General features: G+C 36.0%; 1 protein-coding gene across 3 annotated transcripts in view; it reads right to left on the bottom strand.

The window, feature by feature from the left end:
• The window catches only part of igsf21a (immunoglobin superfamily, member 21a), a 190,172-nt gene that overhangs the window by 11,639 nt on the left and 161,308 nt on the right, over positions 1-17,225 (bottom strand). For all 3 annotated transcript variants that reach the window (XM_032548854.1, XM_032548856.1, XM_032548855.1), the window contains 2 exons: positions 10,727-11,207; positions 1,975-2,060 (listed from right to left, as the gene is read on the bottom strand). In XM_032548854.1, coding sequence (XP_032404745.1) covers positions 1,975-2,060; positions 10,727-11,207 — 567 coding nt within the window. The remainder of the gene's footprint in view (positions 1-1,974; positions 2,061-10,726; positions 11,208-17,225) is intronic.

Below are 17,225 nucleotides of genomic sequence, written 5' to 3' on the forward strand. Positions count from 1 at the left end.
CTGCTGAAGGTCCTGACTGGCTTCGTTTCATGGCCGAGCCTGTTTGTTATAACCAATCTTAACTCTACTCAAAGAGATGCTTTAAAAGAATCCCAAGGTCACTGAGCAAACACAAACACATGTATAAACATGTGCAGCCAATAGCTCAGTGCTCTAAACCAACAACAATATAGAATATTAATTTGTTTTCATAAAAAAAAGGAATATAAATCAAACATGACATCTGACTTGTGATTACTGAGCAGTGTCTGGAAAGTCACAAAGGAGATTTGTGCTGTGGGTCATTCTATTTAAGGATTAGTCCTATTTTCTTCACCTGACTGGGTTTGGGTGCCTGATTTTGGTGTGACATTACTGTCAAACAGATCTTCCCTATCCCCAGGCTAGACTCACCAGGGGCATAGCTCTATTTAGCAGGCTATGATAGAGGGACAAAGTCAATTTAGGATTATGCAGTAGTAACAAACATATCATGGAGACTTTCATTGGTGTTTTGTTTGTGATCCTTAAACACATTAAACAGGTCATATTGACTCATATAAGGTTGTTCTCTTTAGATTAGGTTTATTACATAAGGTTTTATAGAAGGCAAATCACAAAACACAATGAATAAAGTAATTTAATGAAATCAGTATTTGGTTTATGGTAAAAAAAAAATGAGGTTCATAATTTCAACATCACCATCTTTTTTTAATTCACTTAAAATGGGAATTAGAGCTGGGTATTGTTAAGATCCTCACAATTCAATTAAATGTTGATTATTTGGGTAACAGTTCAATTCGATGTTGATTTGATTAAATCCTGCTTCAAATACTTCAATTTTGAATTAGTAACACACACCATATATTTCATTGGCGTTTCTTTTTTTTTATTCTTCTTCCTGCCCATATGAACAGCCATGGTGGTACACATTACATTAACAGTATCTACATTAACATTATAGAGCAGCAACATATCTGAAAATAAAACAGTAACATAAAGTACAATTGAAGTGTATGTAAACATAATCTTCGTGGAAAGTGATATAATTGACATAATTTTTTAAATCATCATTTTAAGCATATTTCAACAATATTGCCATTCTGAACCAAACTCCTCACCAACTGGTCGAGGCAATGCAAACCAAACCAACAATAAACTCAAAAAGATGACGACAACTTCACATCAGTGTTTTATGCAATACCAAGCTGGGTGACGGGTGGTAAAAAATGGCACTCAGTGTGCAACTTGCTCATCACACTTGACACGTAGCTATGAAATCTCAAACATTCCTGAACACACGGTGCTCGAAAGTGTTGCTCTTCATGGCGAATCCACTGGCCGGTGGATCTGGTGAGCGATGAATGACAGTGAAAGCAACCGTTTCCCGCCATTCTTGGTTAACCCGATACACAAGACATGACATCAGCGATGGCGACAAAATTTAAACACCTTTCCACTTTTGTGTGTCTCACCCCTTGTACGCATGTGTAAATTTTGGCATTCGCTTGGTTAGAGAAGGGTGAGTGACCATCGCCCCAATTGCGTATGTTCCAAAGAGAATGAATGGAGAGGGAGCAACGTTGCCTCCAGTGTTTCAAGCCCATTAGACTGTTAAAACGGAAGAGAATAACTGAAACCCTTCTTTTCATCCAAGTCTTTCAGACTGCTTGTCATTTATTACACGTCTCACTGTCTGAGGGGCTCAGAAAGATTTAAGGCACTTCTGTTTGGCTTCAGAGATGATGCAAACAGTTTGATATAAATACAATGTTTGTCTTCATAATCAAGAATACTGAAATGATAAAATTAAAATTTGAAACCCAATTTTGTAAAAGTGAATATTTTATGAGCATACATAAACATCAGAATGAAAAACCATGTCTATGCTCAGCTTTTTGACTCCCAAATCTGAAATCTAAATAGACTTTTCTGTGAATGTGCAAAATACTTGCCTACACTAAATCCATTTCTGTAAAACCTCTGGAAACCTACCTGGAATCCTTGTACAGAGATGCGCACTGTATCCCCAACCTTTGCCCTAGTGGGGGTCATGAAGAGTTTAGGACCCTTAGGAGCAGCTGAAAGGAAGAAAGGACACACACAAGACAGAGGTTATTGTACTGAACATGGAGAACAAATCCTGCTGGACACCTGTTTTGACGTCGAGGGAGAGCGACAAATACAATTTCCTGTCAATTAAGGTCACAGAGCGACAGGCCAGGGACCTGCAGGTTCTTTCAATCAAAGGACTCTGCTGGATTTATTCCCTTTTGGAGAGAAAGGGAACTAAATTGGGTAGATACTCATTACTGGAAAAGAATGAGAGTGCAACGGGTGGAGTATGGAAGCAGCGAGATAAGAGGCACTCAGAGAGTTAATTCCCTTGTCTTAGTGTGGACAGCGGACCGCGCAAGGCTTTCATTGCCACCTTCCTAAAACAATAACGTGCAGCAGAAAAAGGAACAAACAGATTCTAGTATTATAATAATGATTATGAGGGGATTTATTGCTTATGCAAAAGGTTTTGAGGTTGGCTGTATGATTTCCATTAATATATAAAATAGAATTTGACTTTACAGCCTCTAAATTGCATGCCATATGGCATGAAGCTATAAATACGTACTGCATGATTTATAATGATTAAGAATCCCCCTAAAGATACCTACGTCACATGCACTCTGGTTCCAGTATGTTAAATCACTGAACCAAAGGACACATGCAACAAGAACCAAACTAAGGACATCCAACCAGTAACGCCTGGAAGCCTACATGTGGAGTTCTGCAGTCAAGCTGCTGCAACACTGTTTCCCATCTTGCCAGACGTGTTCTGAAGGTGTAAATGTGAAGAAAAAAAGGAATATTTGCAGCAGTGGCACATATGGGATGCATGGCACATGAGAGCTGCACCACTGGTTGATGAATAAAATTGTACAACAAAAATTTTCTATTATTCTGGTAATAACCTGCTAATTGCAGATAATTTATCTATAATTTTGGTCAGTAATTTACATGCACTCATCATGGGTACGGATATCATGATAATTTGGCCTTTTAGTGGTTTATCTTAACCATTTTTTTTTTTGAGGTGGAAAGGTAATTCAACATTCAACATTAAAGTTGTATGTTGAAACCCAATTTGTTGAGTGAACAGGTGGACTTTCTCTTATCAACACATGTAGGTTCAAACATAATGTGCATAAACCTTCCATTTAAATTTGGTTAATTTTTACTTAGGAAATAAAAAAAAACAAAAAAAACTAAATGCTATTTCTCAAAAACAACAAGATACTGGCATAATCTAAACTGGATATTTGATTAGTGGAGTTCATTGAAACTGATTGGTTTCAATCACACTTGTCTTAGATATTCATTCATGGTTCATATGAGTCTCTACAATTTTTGGAACACTTAAAAATAAATATGAGAAAAATATATATTCATTTCAATAGCTATGGAAAAATCTCTATTTTACATATAAAACTATTTGTTTTTTCATATCTATTGAAAAAATAGATATGAATAAAAAACTACAACACATTTACTTCCAGTTCTTGTAGGATTTATGTGAAAAATTAGCAAAAAAAGAAAACAATATGGCAATTCAATCACAGACATCATGTGATTACTGTGACTTAGCTTATTATTCCATCTCTTGCCAAAGATGAATGGGATTTCACAAGCTAAAATTGCCGTAGGAAGTGGGAAGCACTATCTTTCCTCCTCCTACACACTAACAGAAAGGTATTTTTAAATACTGGTGTCATGCAGTCACAGAGCTTGCAAGGCATATGGCCGGTAGATGATGGCCAATTTCTGGGATTTGCTCCAGCAGTGACAGTTGGTATCCTACGTCACTGCCTTTGATTACGGCAGCATGAGTATGATGGACAGAGTCTCTCTCGGGTGAGGACACCACAAGGGAAATGAGCCACGGTCCAATGACACCACCTCCTAAGGCTCAAATTCTTCCCCTTACAAACGAGAACTGTTTTCACTTCAGGAGAGGTCAAAGAACAAACATGCCTCCCGGAAAAACAACTGTGCACCCTGTATCAGGTGTGCTGTGGCAGCCAAGGCAGAACATCAACAGGTCCGCCCAGCTGTACAACAGACTTAGGGAAAAATGTCGTGTTAGCTGGGTGACTGGATCTGTTGAGAAAGAGGAGCCAGGGAGGTAGGCAAAGAAATTTAAAAGGCCAGGCCAACTGTTGGATAACTCATTAAATCAAGTTCTACGTTATTTCAGTGGCAGACTCAATGAATGTACTATTCTTAGAATCCCAGTGCAGGAATATAAAGTATACTGGTGAACGTAAAGATAATCTCCATAACAACCTAAATTTAAATCTTCAAAGTGAACTTAGCAAATATTTAAATTCAGCAGATAAGTGCACTGTCTTTCATGCACAAACACAAACACATGCACACACAGACCGACAAAGACTGAACATCTGCTGTTTGACTTTCTGGCAAAGCTTAGACTGAGGTGTGAAGGTGGCTGATCTCCTTTTGCCTCTGCTCAGTGTAGGAAAACTGGATTCATTCGCATCTCTGTTGACAATGAATAATAAACACCCTCACTCTCTTCAATCCAAAACAAATTCTTTTTTTTTTTTAATTATCAAGCTTCAATGTTCATGAATTTTTAGGTTTTTTACAGATTACCAAAAACCCACCACCTGCTCTAGTAACATTTGCATGCAGGGCACAGAGTGGTTCATGAATATGCATGAAACATGACATAACATTGGTCAAGTGTCAGGCTGTCACTCAGTCTCCTAAGGCAATATTAAATCTCTGAAAGAGTTATTACTTATGAGCTCTGCAAAGATCTCACATTCATTTCCTGACCACACTTACACACACCTGAGGGAAACAACTGGGTGTGTGTTTCAGTCAATTATCCTTTTAGAGCACTGAAATACAAATTAATGGGATATAGTAGCAAAACTAATCCTAATGCGACTCATTCCACAAACAGTAATAATGATTGTTACCAAATATTGAAACTACTCAAAAAATTATCCGGTTTGTCTTTAATCAAGATCATCTTCACAATGAACATGATTAAAAATGTTACTGCCTCCGAAAAAGAAAAGAAAACAACTTAGTTTCAAGATCGGACCAAGTCCAACGCAGGTTGCCTAACAATTTGAATTTTAAGTGAGCTCTAATTAGAATCAACAAATGCACCTTTTTGTGTTTTCTTCTCTTTAGATGTTAGGATTAAAAAGGAATGCCAAGTGACTCTGCTTCCAGCATCTTCGAAAGATCAAAGGTAGTAACACATTAATTACCTCAGTTGGAAAAGAAGCTTTTCAAAATATTAGCACCTATGACATTTGGCAATAATTTCACAAAACTCATTCATTGTGTCATCCTTTTTTATCAGAATCATGTAGAAAAGGCAGAAAGCAGTTATAATCTACACTGCCATATTTCATCTCGAGTTGACAGCTGATTTCATTGTACCTTCAAATAATGCAGTTATCTCTCTCTTGCATGGGCAGCAGAATACTCCTATTACTTTGATATATGCAGACAGTACCTAGCAAGTTTAAGGACAATTTTTATGGAATGGGATATTTCAAACTGATGACAAAAATCTATTTATGAAATAGTTTCAACACTTTTTGTTGTATTTCTGATGTTCTAAAAACAGGATGAGGGCAGAAACGTTAGCAACCAGTATGTTTATGCTAGTAAGACACTGTTTCTACAAAGACAAAATATATCCCCCTTTTTTTTGTTTATTTATCTTTTTAATATCTTTTATATTTTTAACTAATTTTAGTAATAAAAGAATAGGCTTCTGCTTTAGGGAAACCTTATCTGGTTCTCACCATTTGATTTTAACACAGCTCTTTTGCTGACATCAACTTTTTTGATTGCCACACTTAGATTTGTTTTCTTATAATAGGCAGCATGAATATTGTTATGGCTGTTTGTGTCTTTATCCAAACTGCTCACTCAGCAACTGCTTGAGTGTCAGTGTAAAACAAAGTAAATTAGAAATAAATTGTTTTTATTAGTATTAATAAGAATATTATTAATTAATACCTGCAGTCAGAGTTGTTGGCACTATTGCTGTTAATATAGTACAACCCTCTTTGCCAACAGGATAGCACTTGGAATGGAAAGCAGTGTCATTAAGGATTTCTAAACTGCAAGGTAAATTACATTAAATTAGATTACATTTTTAAGTCACTTTTTCAGAATTCAGTTTTGACTAAACGGGATTATGATTTGTGTGACTAATCAACAAAAATGTTTCATAAAAAATACAGGTCTTAAAATTAGTAGGGCTCCATGTGAAGTGTGTTATTTATGTGTGGTTTTGTAAGAATGTTTTAGGAAAAATGTTTTCAAAACATGTATGACAGATGACTACAGCACTATTCAACTAAGTACGTATTTTACCAATACACTTTAACAGTGATACAAAATTACAACCTAAAGGTGATGTAAAGAAAATACTCACACAATTAAAAGGCACAGCAGAAAATACCTGGTAAATTATATCTTATTGCTCACGTACAAAAGCAAGTTTCTGGCATAAAATCTAAAACCTTGACATGGGCGGAATGAAGAGAAATAAATTAAAAAAAAAAAGTCATGGTGGGTAATGACTGAAATTGGAACACTACAATCTCTTGTAATCACCAGTGAATTTTGGCAATTCTTTGACTGTGACAAATTGCTACTTTTAGAACAGGTTGCCAATCGATTGCACAGCTTTGTTTAGGCTTTCCACTTCCTTTCTCATCCTCTGTTCCCAACATGACTCTACTTTCATTAGATTTAAGTATTTTTTGGACTTACTCTGTGACTGTCCAACTGACTTTTAGGACAAAACATTGCCCAACCTTGTAATGCTCCCCAAAAGTAATGTCTCTGCCCTGATACAAGGACATTCTCCTTAGCTTCCAATTAGTCAGTGTCACTAAAAAGCAGGAGCAGCATCAGCATCATCAAAGAAGAGGCTTCAGGTGAGTATAACTGGCCTACATTTATGTGACATTTACATTTTGTTACACTTTGTCATCAAATGAAAATCCATATCTCTGCACTGATAAAGTTGTTGCTTTGGAGCTTTCTGCCTAATAAATTATTTTTAGAATCATGGTCTGTATAGTAAAGTAACTTTCCAGCAGTAACAGCAAGTGTCACAAAACAGTTTTGGATTTGCTTAAGGAAAATAAGAAATTTTAAAATGTGTTGAGTAGCACCAAGTTTTACAAAATCTGTTTGTAGTCTAAGTTTAGTCTGGATTTAGGAGTTTCTGTAAGATCTGAAAGAATGATCTTCTATTTTCTCTATTTTTCTGTGTAAAAATTGAGACATACAATGCAAGATTTCTCAGATAACAAAAGATAATGTTATTTTATCAAGAACTACTGTATATGCTCATAAAACTAATAAAACTAATCACATAAAAAGACAACACTCTCAAAATGCTTCCAAAGTCATCATCAGTTAAGACTGCTAACACTGCAGCCATATTTTTTAATTTCGCATCTCATTTGATAACAGAAATATTATTGAAAGAGTTTAGATATGCAGGCAGGTAGATAGTAGTGAATTGTAGCTCCTTTCAGTTTACACTTATTGTAATTCATCATGGCATAGAAAGTTTTCTCAGAGATTTTGATTCATGCTGACCTGACACTTGTGACAGATTTGTCGGCTGCTCATCCTCAGTTTGAATCTCCCATTCTATCATATCACAAATATGCTCTGATGGATGAAAATCTGCAAACTGATAAGGCCACTTAAGTACAGTGAACTCAATGCTGTGTTCAAGAAGCCAATGAATTTAAGACATGGTTCAATATCCCACTGAAGTCGCCACAAGATGATACACTGTTGTCACAAAATGATGGACATGGTCAGTTACAATACTCAGGCTGGTTGTGCTCAATTACACAATGCTTAATAATTACAAAGTGTCTCAAGCTGATTCAAAGAAGAATGAATACTGCAGTTGAGACTCATTGGACCAGACAGCATTTTTCAATATGATATTGTCCACTTTTGGTAAGCCTGTACGAATTGAAGCTTAACTTTTCTGCTGACAGGTGTGGCATCTGGTATGACCTTGTGTTTTGGTAGCCCATTTTCATTACTGACTTATTGGGCATTCAGAGTTGGTATTCTGCATAATCAGTTGCGATGAGTGTTATTTGAGCTAGTGTTGCCTTTGTATTATCTCAAACCAGTCTTCACCTTTTCCTGTGACCTCTGACATTGACAGGACAATTTTGTCAACACAAACCACACAAACTGACGCTTACTGGAAATTTTTACCATATTATTATTCACTGTTTGGGGTTAGTGTCTGTTAGAAATCAAGTTCCAGCTCAAGATGCAGTCTATATGAGTACAGCTTGTAGAAACAAGCAACAGATGCAAACAGCTTACAGTGAAAAACATAAATATGTGACGCTGCCTATAATGTTAGACTGTTTTCATAATGACTAGCTATGTTTAGCTACATCACATGCAAAATATGGACAACTGGACACATTTGATCCATATTGTTAATATGTATATGTAAAAAATAATTAAATAAAGCTTTTATTTAAGTATTAAATACATTTTGTTGAAAAGAATACTAACTCACAAAACACAGTGAACAAGTGGATAATGAAAACTCAACCAGAGATGATTATAGCCAGTTCAGGTTTACAGAGTAATCACATTCTTATGTCTCTGGAAATTGAGAGAATTTGAATTTGAGAGAAAACTGAAGCAAAAGATAGAAACACACAAAGGTGCAGAGAGAATGAAAGAACTCACATAATACTATTCCAGGAAAGAAGTTCCAGTTTTTAATTATGGCTGGGGCTGGAGCCAGTTAAGAACTGACTGTAAAATAACCGGTTTGCTTTTCAGCACAAAAGAGCCACATCGGTGCCCAATTCTTCTGTCATTATTATAAAGGTCTCATTTATTTATTGTTTAATCCTTCCTGAGTTTTTTGTTTATTTGTGAAGTATTGTAGTAGAGACAATTTAGCCACATAGATAAGCTTTTTATCCCAATTGCCCTGCAAATAGATGCCATGAGTTCAACGCCTTTGGTTTATTACTGCTCTTTAAGTGAAAACCTTTACAATCCTGATTTGCTGAACTGGAGAAATGAACCAGCAGCAGGAATTGCACAGATTTTAGAGTAAGATTTATTAACACAATTTGTTGATATTGAAAGACCAAACACATACATAAACCAGACAGAAGTCAATGAGTTGTGAGCATAGCTGTAAACAGCACATTGACCTGTCTAAACTCCTTGACATGTGATTTCAAAATCAACCATATGAAGATAATTCAGTTATGTGTTACTCTGATATCAATTGAACAATTTATCGTTTTTGATTGGCTGTTGTTCCCCTAGTTCCTGACAAAAGTTGTTCTTTCCTTTGGCTCAGTAGCAAACTGGTGCTGGGATAAATCTGATTTCCTTCAAATCAGTACCAGTGGCTAACAGCTACTAAAGCTTACCCAGCAACAGTTCTTTATGTTTCCACCAGCACTGAAAAAGGCCCCACACTGTCTGTGAGTAGCAAGGGTAAATACTTTCTGGATATCTGTTAGAAAGACGTATACATGAAGAATACATACTGTATATTTTATACCCATGATAGTGGTGGCCACAAAAAAACATGTCATGTGAGATTTTTAACCACCATTATCTAATTAGGTTAAGAAACTTCCATAGATTTATGCATGGTTTCTCAGTAGCATAAAAGGAAGCAACTTTTAATTAGATGGAAGCTGGTGAGAGGAGATAAAATACATTGAGAAACAACACTGCCATAGACATAGAGCAACCAGGGTCTCCTCATTCAGACTTTTCCTTACTTCAACCATTCCTTGCATCGTGTGAAAGATATTGTCTCTGTGCATACTGTGAGGACTGTATGGCTCATTTCCAGAAGGACTATGCCAAAGTATAGCCTTTGAAGTCTTAATTGGGTATGCTGGAAGCGATCTTTGTGTTTAGATAAAATAATTTTGGTGTATGCATCTCTCTTGGATCACTACATAGACTGTATATCTACACTCCCCAAGCACACAGACAGACTGACAGAGAGAAAGAGAGACAGAAAAAGAGAGATCCATAAAGTTTACTTGAACTTCTCTTGTAGTATAATTCCTGTCTTGTTAAAGTATGAGTCACAATTTATTTGGTTGGAGTAGATTGCAATCTTAGTTCCCACTATTTTGTCCTCCCTTAACTAAAACTATGAAATTTAGTGGCATGTCGACAGACTGAGGAGCTTACAGGAGGTGTTCACTGGAGTTTGATGAAGTGCAGCATCTCTGAAACTCTCTTTCCAATTATATAACATTGGTCAGAGTGTCTAAATTCTCATTCAACTTCTCTAATTCAGGCTGACTTTTTCAATAACGGTGCTAGGTTAACTCAATCTAGCAACAGACAGCTCGATGAATTGCCTTGTCACTCACTTGGAGTTGTGCATTTGCCGCTAAACTCAGAATCTGCTCAGCTGGAACACAATTAAGCAGCATCAAATGAAAATCAGTGTTGTTCTGTGCGCATTTGCAAGGAGACACAAGGAGGTCCAGTCAGCTTCTGACTGTGACACGAAGACAGCACGACATTAAGGACAGAAAAATGAGAAAGGGGTTTCAGTGTTTGGGAAAGAATAGAGGACAGACAAGAAAAGCACGATAGAAAATTAAAACCAGCAGGCAAAACAGATCAACATTTAACTCACCCAGAGTGACCTCTGTCTGCATGGGCATGGATAATGCTGGGTGCTTAACTTCACAGCTGAATAGGGCATCGTTATCCAGCTGAGGGTTGAGGGTCCAGGTAAGTCGAGCCTGTACCACAACAGAGCCGTCGCTCTGAGGGATCTGAGTGTGACTAAAGTAGTACAGAGGGTCCGTGCTGTGCACCCAGCGGGGGAACTCTCGGCTCACCACTGTCTCTGGAATGACCTCTGTTGCAGGGCTGGGTTCATAGGCCTGCTGGCCCTGAGTGTGGACGCGCTGAGGGCTCTCTGTGTACAGACGGGCCGACCGGCCTTCCGGATCGAGAAGGGAGAGGGAACGCTGCAGTTTGGTCTCATCAAGGTCCCTGCTGATGAGTGGCCTGGCTCCTCTCCATCCTGCTGAGCCGGCTGCTCGCTCGCTGGTGGAGGGCTCAGTGTAGGAAATCACCTCTATCAGCTCACCATCACGCTTAAAGTACACCTGATGAGAGTATTGAAAAATGGGATATTGAGGGGATGACAAGAAAAAAGAAACAAAACAAGACATATTTTAAATAGGATTATGCATAAATGAAACAATGCACATAGATCACCCACTTCCGAAAACATATTAAAAATTGCTTGTAATTCTACAAACTTTTCTCCAAAGCCAAAATATGTTCAGCTCTTCCTTTTATGTCCTAAGATGTCCAAAGCATCCTTTTTATTTTCAGACCCAACAGTGCATCCTATTTTATTTTGACATCTGTAACATGTCTGCATAACTTGTCAGTAGTCTGTTTTTGCCTAATTGAATCCACTGGACATAATTAAAAGAGCACACACCTGCTTATGAAAAGCTCTCACGGTTAGCAGCGTATGTCTGTGTAAACAAAGCCAGGAAGTTCAGATAATTGTCTTGTTCGTCTGCAGGAGGTGACCATGTCAAGGCCCAGATATAGAGAATCATTTCTGCAGCTAATAACTGTGGTGAATATTTTGCCTTCACAGTTCTACTGAGTAACTGGAATTTGACTGTATTAGTCAGATGAAGAACTAACAATCCAGAGGTACAGAAAGACAATCAGAACACTCAATAAACAAGTTGTTTAAAATTAGAGTTCCGTAATCTTTCTAAATTAGGAGATCTTCAAGAAACAAAAAGGTTACTCTGAGATGTTTTCAATCACAAATTAGTTGAAGATTTTCAGGGTCTAAGTGTTTTCTTAGAAATAAAAATTTACATAAAATAAAAAAAAAACACCACACATCATTAAGTAGCTTTGGGAAACTTGTGAAATTTGTATAAAAAGTCTAGTCTTTTGCTCATACTACACAAAAAGACTAAATATCTAAATTCATGACAGTTTTAAAGGATGAAAAGTATGTGATTTTAGGATGATTTACTGGTTGACCGAAAATTGACAATAATAATAACAACAACAACAATAATAATACATTTAATTTATAATGCCTTTTATAACTTTAGACCTCAAAGGGCAAAAACAAAACAAATGATTGTGATGGATAAAAATAAATAAATGAATAAAAGAGATTAAAAGCACCTTACTATATCTGGGGAGGGTTTCAGTGGAAAGGAATAACATTATATTTCTACTGGTTTGTAAGAAATGTATTTTTAAAAAACTCATTCTTTGACACAAAGGAATGTCCTTAATATCAGAGAATTTACAGGCTCAGTCTATGAGTTTAATAAAAATCTCTGACTGCCTAATCTCTTGACAGGGAATTCATATCTCATTCCAGTACATGCCCAGAAGATATTGGCATTGAAACAAGGTTGTATAGTCTTTGCCTGTGGTAACGCTATTTTTGAAACAATGTGCCTTTTTCTGTGTTGTTGAACAAAAGGACCGTTCAATCCACAGCTCTTTTGGGGGACATGTGGTCATCTAAATTCTAATTTCTGAGGATCAAAGAAACATTATTATAAGATGTGCATTTCACAGCCTTGTGTGCAGGTTTTTGGTATGCAGATTGTTCAAACATAGCACTAATACACTCTTTCAAGCTACGGTGCCTCAAGCCAACATTTGCAAAAGATTCACTACCTGGACAGCATTTAAACATCAAATTGTGTGTCCTTCTCTGTGAAAAGACATTAACCTTTGAAGTGACAGTATAATCTGTATTGACACTGGGGTTTTTTGTACTAGTTTTAAAACGGCCATCTCAGACTTCATTCCTGAATCGAAATATTTACTTTTAAATGGATATGACTACCACAGTCCCATTTGTTTCAACTTCCATTTTAGCTATTTCAAATAAATGGTCAATAATGTCCTTATCTGTCAGTCCTGATGATGATGTTCAGTGAATATTTTCAGTAACTGACACAACACTGTAAGTTACACGTGCTTGCAGGGTTGTAGAGTTTATAGCTTACTTTACAAATGCGACCAGCCATCTTGAAACAGGAACACATACACAATTAAACACCTAGCCTTGATCTAATTGATTCCACAACACAGTGTTTGTAATGGTGATGAACGACAATGATAATAAAAGTTAACTGGCTCTTACAACAAATAAACAGTTCTTCTGAATGATGGCTTTTAAAAGTATCTGTACCCCATATTTAGGTTATATTCAGCACAGACACAGATTTCTTAAAAGTTTCATAGATTTTAGTGACTTCTGAATATTTTTGGTTCCATAAGTGTTTGAAATTATACAAAAAGAGGGTGGAAATGTTTTTAAAAACAGTTACAATTACACATTCAGGCTTAAGTACATGCATAAACTGCAACTAACATTTGGACATAGTAAGTTGCAATGTCAAAATATTGCAATCTGGTGCTGATTCCCTAGTGTCAACTCTACTGCTGACCATACATAGATACAATTGCCTTCTGCATTATTGTTTTGTCGTCACTATTTGACCTCATTGACATTTTTCGGAAAACCAAGTGGAGGCTTGTAAACAATATATCGACAATCAAGCCCGGTGGTGGTAGCTTCATGCTGTGCAGTTGTTTTGCAACCACAGGTACTGCTGCATTGCATGAAGTTGTCAGAAAAAGAACTAACTCCAGATTTTTTAACTTCTCCCTCAAAAGTGGATGAAACTCAGACATAGGTTGAGTTGGTAAAAATACAATGATTCCAAATCTGGGTTTAGAATTATATAGCATATCAGCACTAGCATTTCTAAATTGGTCCCTGAAATCATCTATGTTGAACATTCAACATAGATGACACATAAAAGCAACACTCTTTGTTTTTATGACACATAAAAGCAACACATAAAACAACACTCAATAAATAAATAAATAAATCTATATCTTAAATGTTGCATTTTAGTTAGCAGAAGTCCAACAAAACACAACTGGTTAATTGACAAGCAAAAAGTATAAGGCTAATTTGAAACCTAACTCCGCTAAAGATTCTCAAGTATTCATGTCCTGTTATCTGCATTTACCTTATGCTCTGAACCATGGCTTGAGATTCAAATGCCGCAATAGGCAGCGTAAACATTAGCCTTATCCACAATGACCCCATTGCATCTGCTAGCAAGTCTGACTCTTCACTGTGTACCAAAGCACCTCATTAATTATCACAGCAGGTGGAAGGAGAACAGTGTGGATTAGACAGATCCATGCACCTGTTTCATAGCTTTTGTTTAACAAAATGGTGTTGGTATGCAATAACACCTGTTTCTGCTATAGAATTGTAAACAGAGAATTAAGTCAGTAAATCTGCTTGACTGATTTGTTTCCATATCCATTATCATGCAACTTGATTTATAGGTAAATTATTGAATAAACAGGACCTGATTTACTACCATGTGAGAGCTCTGTCCTCTGCATATTAAAGTCAAAGATAAGACCATAGCAAATGTATTATTTTCAGGTAAATATCGAGAACCTGCTTAGTCTTTTATAATAATTCTACTGTGACTTTTCCATTTGTCTACGTAAATTAATGTTTCATAAAATACATGACTGAAATAAACAGCATGTTGCTCCAGGGAAAGTGTGAAACATTATTTCTGTGTCATTATCCTGCTTGTTTCATTTCCTCTTCCATCACTGGCAGATCAAATCTACAATATGGATATGAAAGCAGAAGATATGGATATGAGGTGACATATGTAAAAAAACAAAAAGACTGATATAAGGGTTGAGAGATATCAGTCACATTTGTGACAATGCCTAAAGTAAGTACTTGTGCATGTGTTATGATCTGAGATAATTTCTTCACATACAAGATTTTATGTAGCAAAAGCCAATTAAAATTATATGCAGTTTTAGCCTTGTTGTTATAGGTTATATTCTTGTTTTGTGTTTGCAACTGATGCATCACCAATTCTAAGAGTTAATTATTTAAAGTTCAAACCAAATCAATGGTAGATTTTTGAATTTATTTCTAAGAACTACTAAACAGATTCATTCTAACTTTTTCTTTGAAAAGCACCACAAGAATAAAGGTTTTCTTATATACAATCTTACCAGAATTTAGCTCTAATAGAACTTATGTTTATTGTCTCTTTGAATGTACTAGCATTTCTAAGAAATTGGAAACTAAATGGATAGGGTTTCTGTTTATATGAACTGTTATTTTGAAAATGTGATAACATTTACACAAGTGAAGAAAGCCACCCACCATTATTTACCATCATCATTTTTTTATATTGATATACTCTTAAAATGACTTCACCAGCCTTTATTGCAAATTTAATTTGTTTTTCTTTGAGCTTCTGGCTAATTTGCTAAAAATCGAGTTTCTCTGACAAAGAGAAAAGTGAAAGCATATCCATTCTTTTATTCTTTTCAAATGAGACAGCAAACACTGATTAATTTTCCACATTTGATTATAAATCTGCCAAAGCAACACTTAATCTGTTTTTCACTGTGATACATGTCTCCTATAAATTGCTGCTTTCGACAAAGTGACATGGTCCCTTTTGTGAACAAGAAGCTTTCCACTCAGTTTATTGCAACTTATTTGCATTCATAGAAAGGTTTTCACAATGTATATGTGTAAAAACATATTACCAATTATTGTGCTTCAAATTGAATTTGTCATTGAGATGACTTGGAAAAAAAAGATATGAATAAATTGCTTATTAAAGTGGAGGTCACATTTATTGGCACTCTTGTGAAACATGTTTCAATGCCCTGAAATAAATGTATAATTTATTCCAGCAGCATAATTTAATATTAAAAGAAAAAGTACAATCAAACCCCTATTTTGATATATTTCTCAATCAAGAAAAAAATATTAAGGTGAAAAAACATGTTTTTAGTAAAATCATCATTGATGCCCCTAATTAGACCAAGGCAACACAGCTCTTTGACCATGCTTAACAATAAGCATTAGATCATTTTTAACATTTTCAACCAGTATTTTGTGGAGGGTTTTTTTTTTGCCAAGAAACTACATCTTAATCTTATCTGATCGAAGAAAATGATTGCATTTAGTTTAGCAATTCCCACATTATTACTTTTCCAGTGGTAGAACAGAAAAGTTCTAGTTTCAAACTTCCCAAACAGCCGGCTGGACTGTAAGTAACATTAATAGTTTCTATGTAAACTTGGTGACCTCATTAAGTTCTAAAAGGACATGTTCTACCTTCCTTACCATCATATGTACGGTGTACGGTAGCAATAAAAAGATGGGTCCTCATAGTAGCTATAAGAATTTGGCCTCTATGTGACTTCATATATAAAAACCAGTGTAAACAAAATGTCACAGATTGCTAATCAGAACTACCAAGAATCTCCCAAACCCTGAAAAAAGTTAAGTATAAATTAAAAATAGTTAAGCTAAAATGTACATATGGATTGCTGAGGGTCCCAATAACTGCAAGAATAACATATAAAAAAATATTTCTTAGCTTAGGTTAGCCTTTTTTTCTAATCCAAACTAAGTGTTCAAATATTCCATTGTCAAATTAGGCTAAAATCTTTATTTGTTTTAAACTTTATAGGCTTTTACAAGTTGTGCCAGTCAATGTGTCAGGGTATTGTCTGTCCTTTTTATATGTAGAATAGGGAGCGAAATGAAAAACGAGCTTGTTAGGTGGTACATTTAGCTGTCATGGGACCTGGAAAGTGGTGCTCACCACCATGTAAAAGAGGATTTTGGAGTGTTTTTGGCATTGCAGCTCTATTGTTCTCTTACAAGCAGTGTTGCTGCATGGAATAAAGTGATTATCAATCACGCCTCTGTTATAAATCCCCAAATACTTCATACTCCAATATCTGCGCACAATGAAGGCAGACAAAACCATTTATTTGATGCTGAAATGAATGAGAACTGAAAAAAGAGATGTAATTCTAAGCTGGAGCCCATACATAATGCCAAGACAGTGGCAAAATTAGGCTGGGATGGTATGAAAAGGGTTTCGCATTTCTCTCTGAATAGACAGTGATGAAAGCACCTGCACTCTGAACACTGCCAAGCTGCTCCCACCTCAAAAATATTTCAAACTCCTACTCTTTTCAAAATGTAACAATCATACTTTGGTCCATGTACACCTTTATGTTGCTGCAAT

Source organism: Xiphophorus hellerii, chromosome 20, assembly GCF_003331165.1.
Source record: "Xiphophorus hellerii strain 12219 chromosome 20, Xiphophorus_hellerii-4.1, whole genome shotgun sequence".
Taxonomy (NCBI): domain Eukaryota; kingdom Metazoa; phylum Chordata; class Actinopteri; order Cyprinodontiformes; family Poeciliidae; genus Xiphophorus; species Xiphophorus hellerii.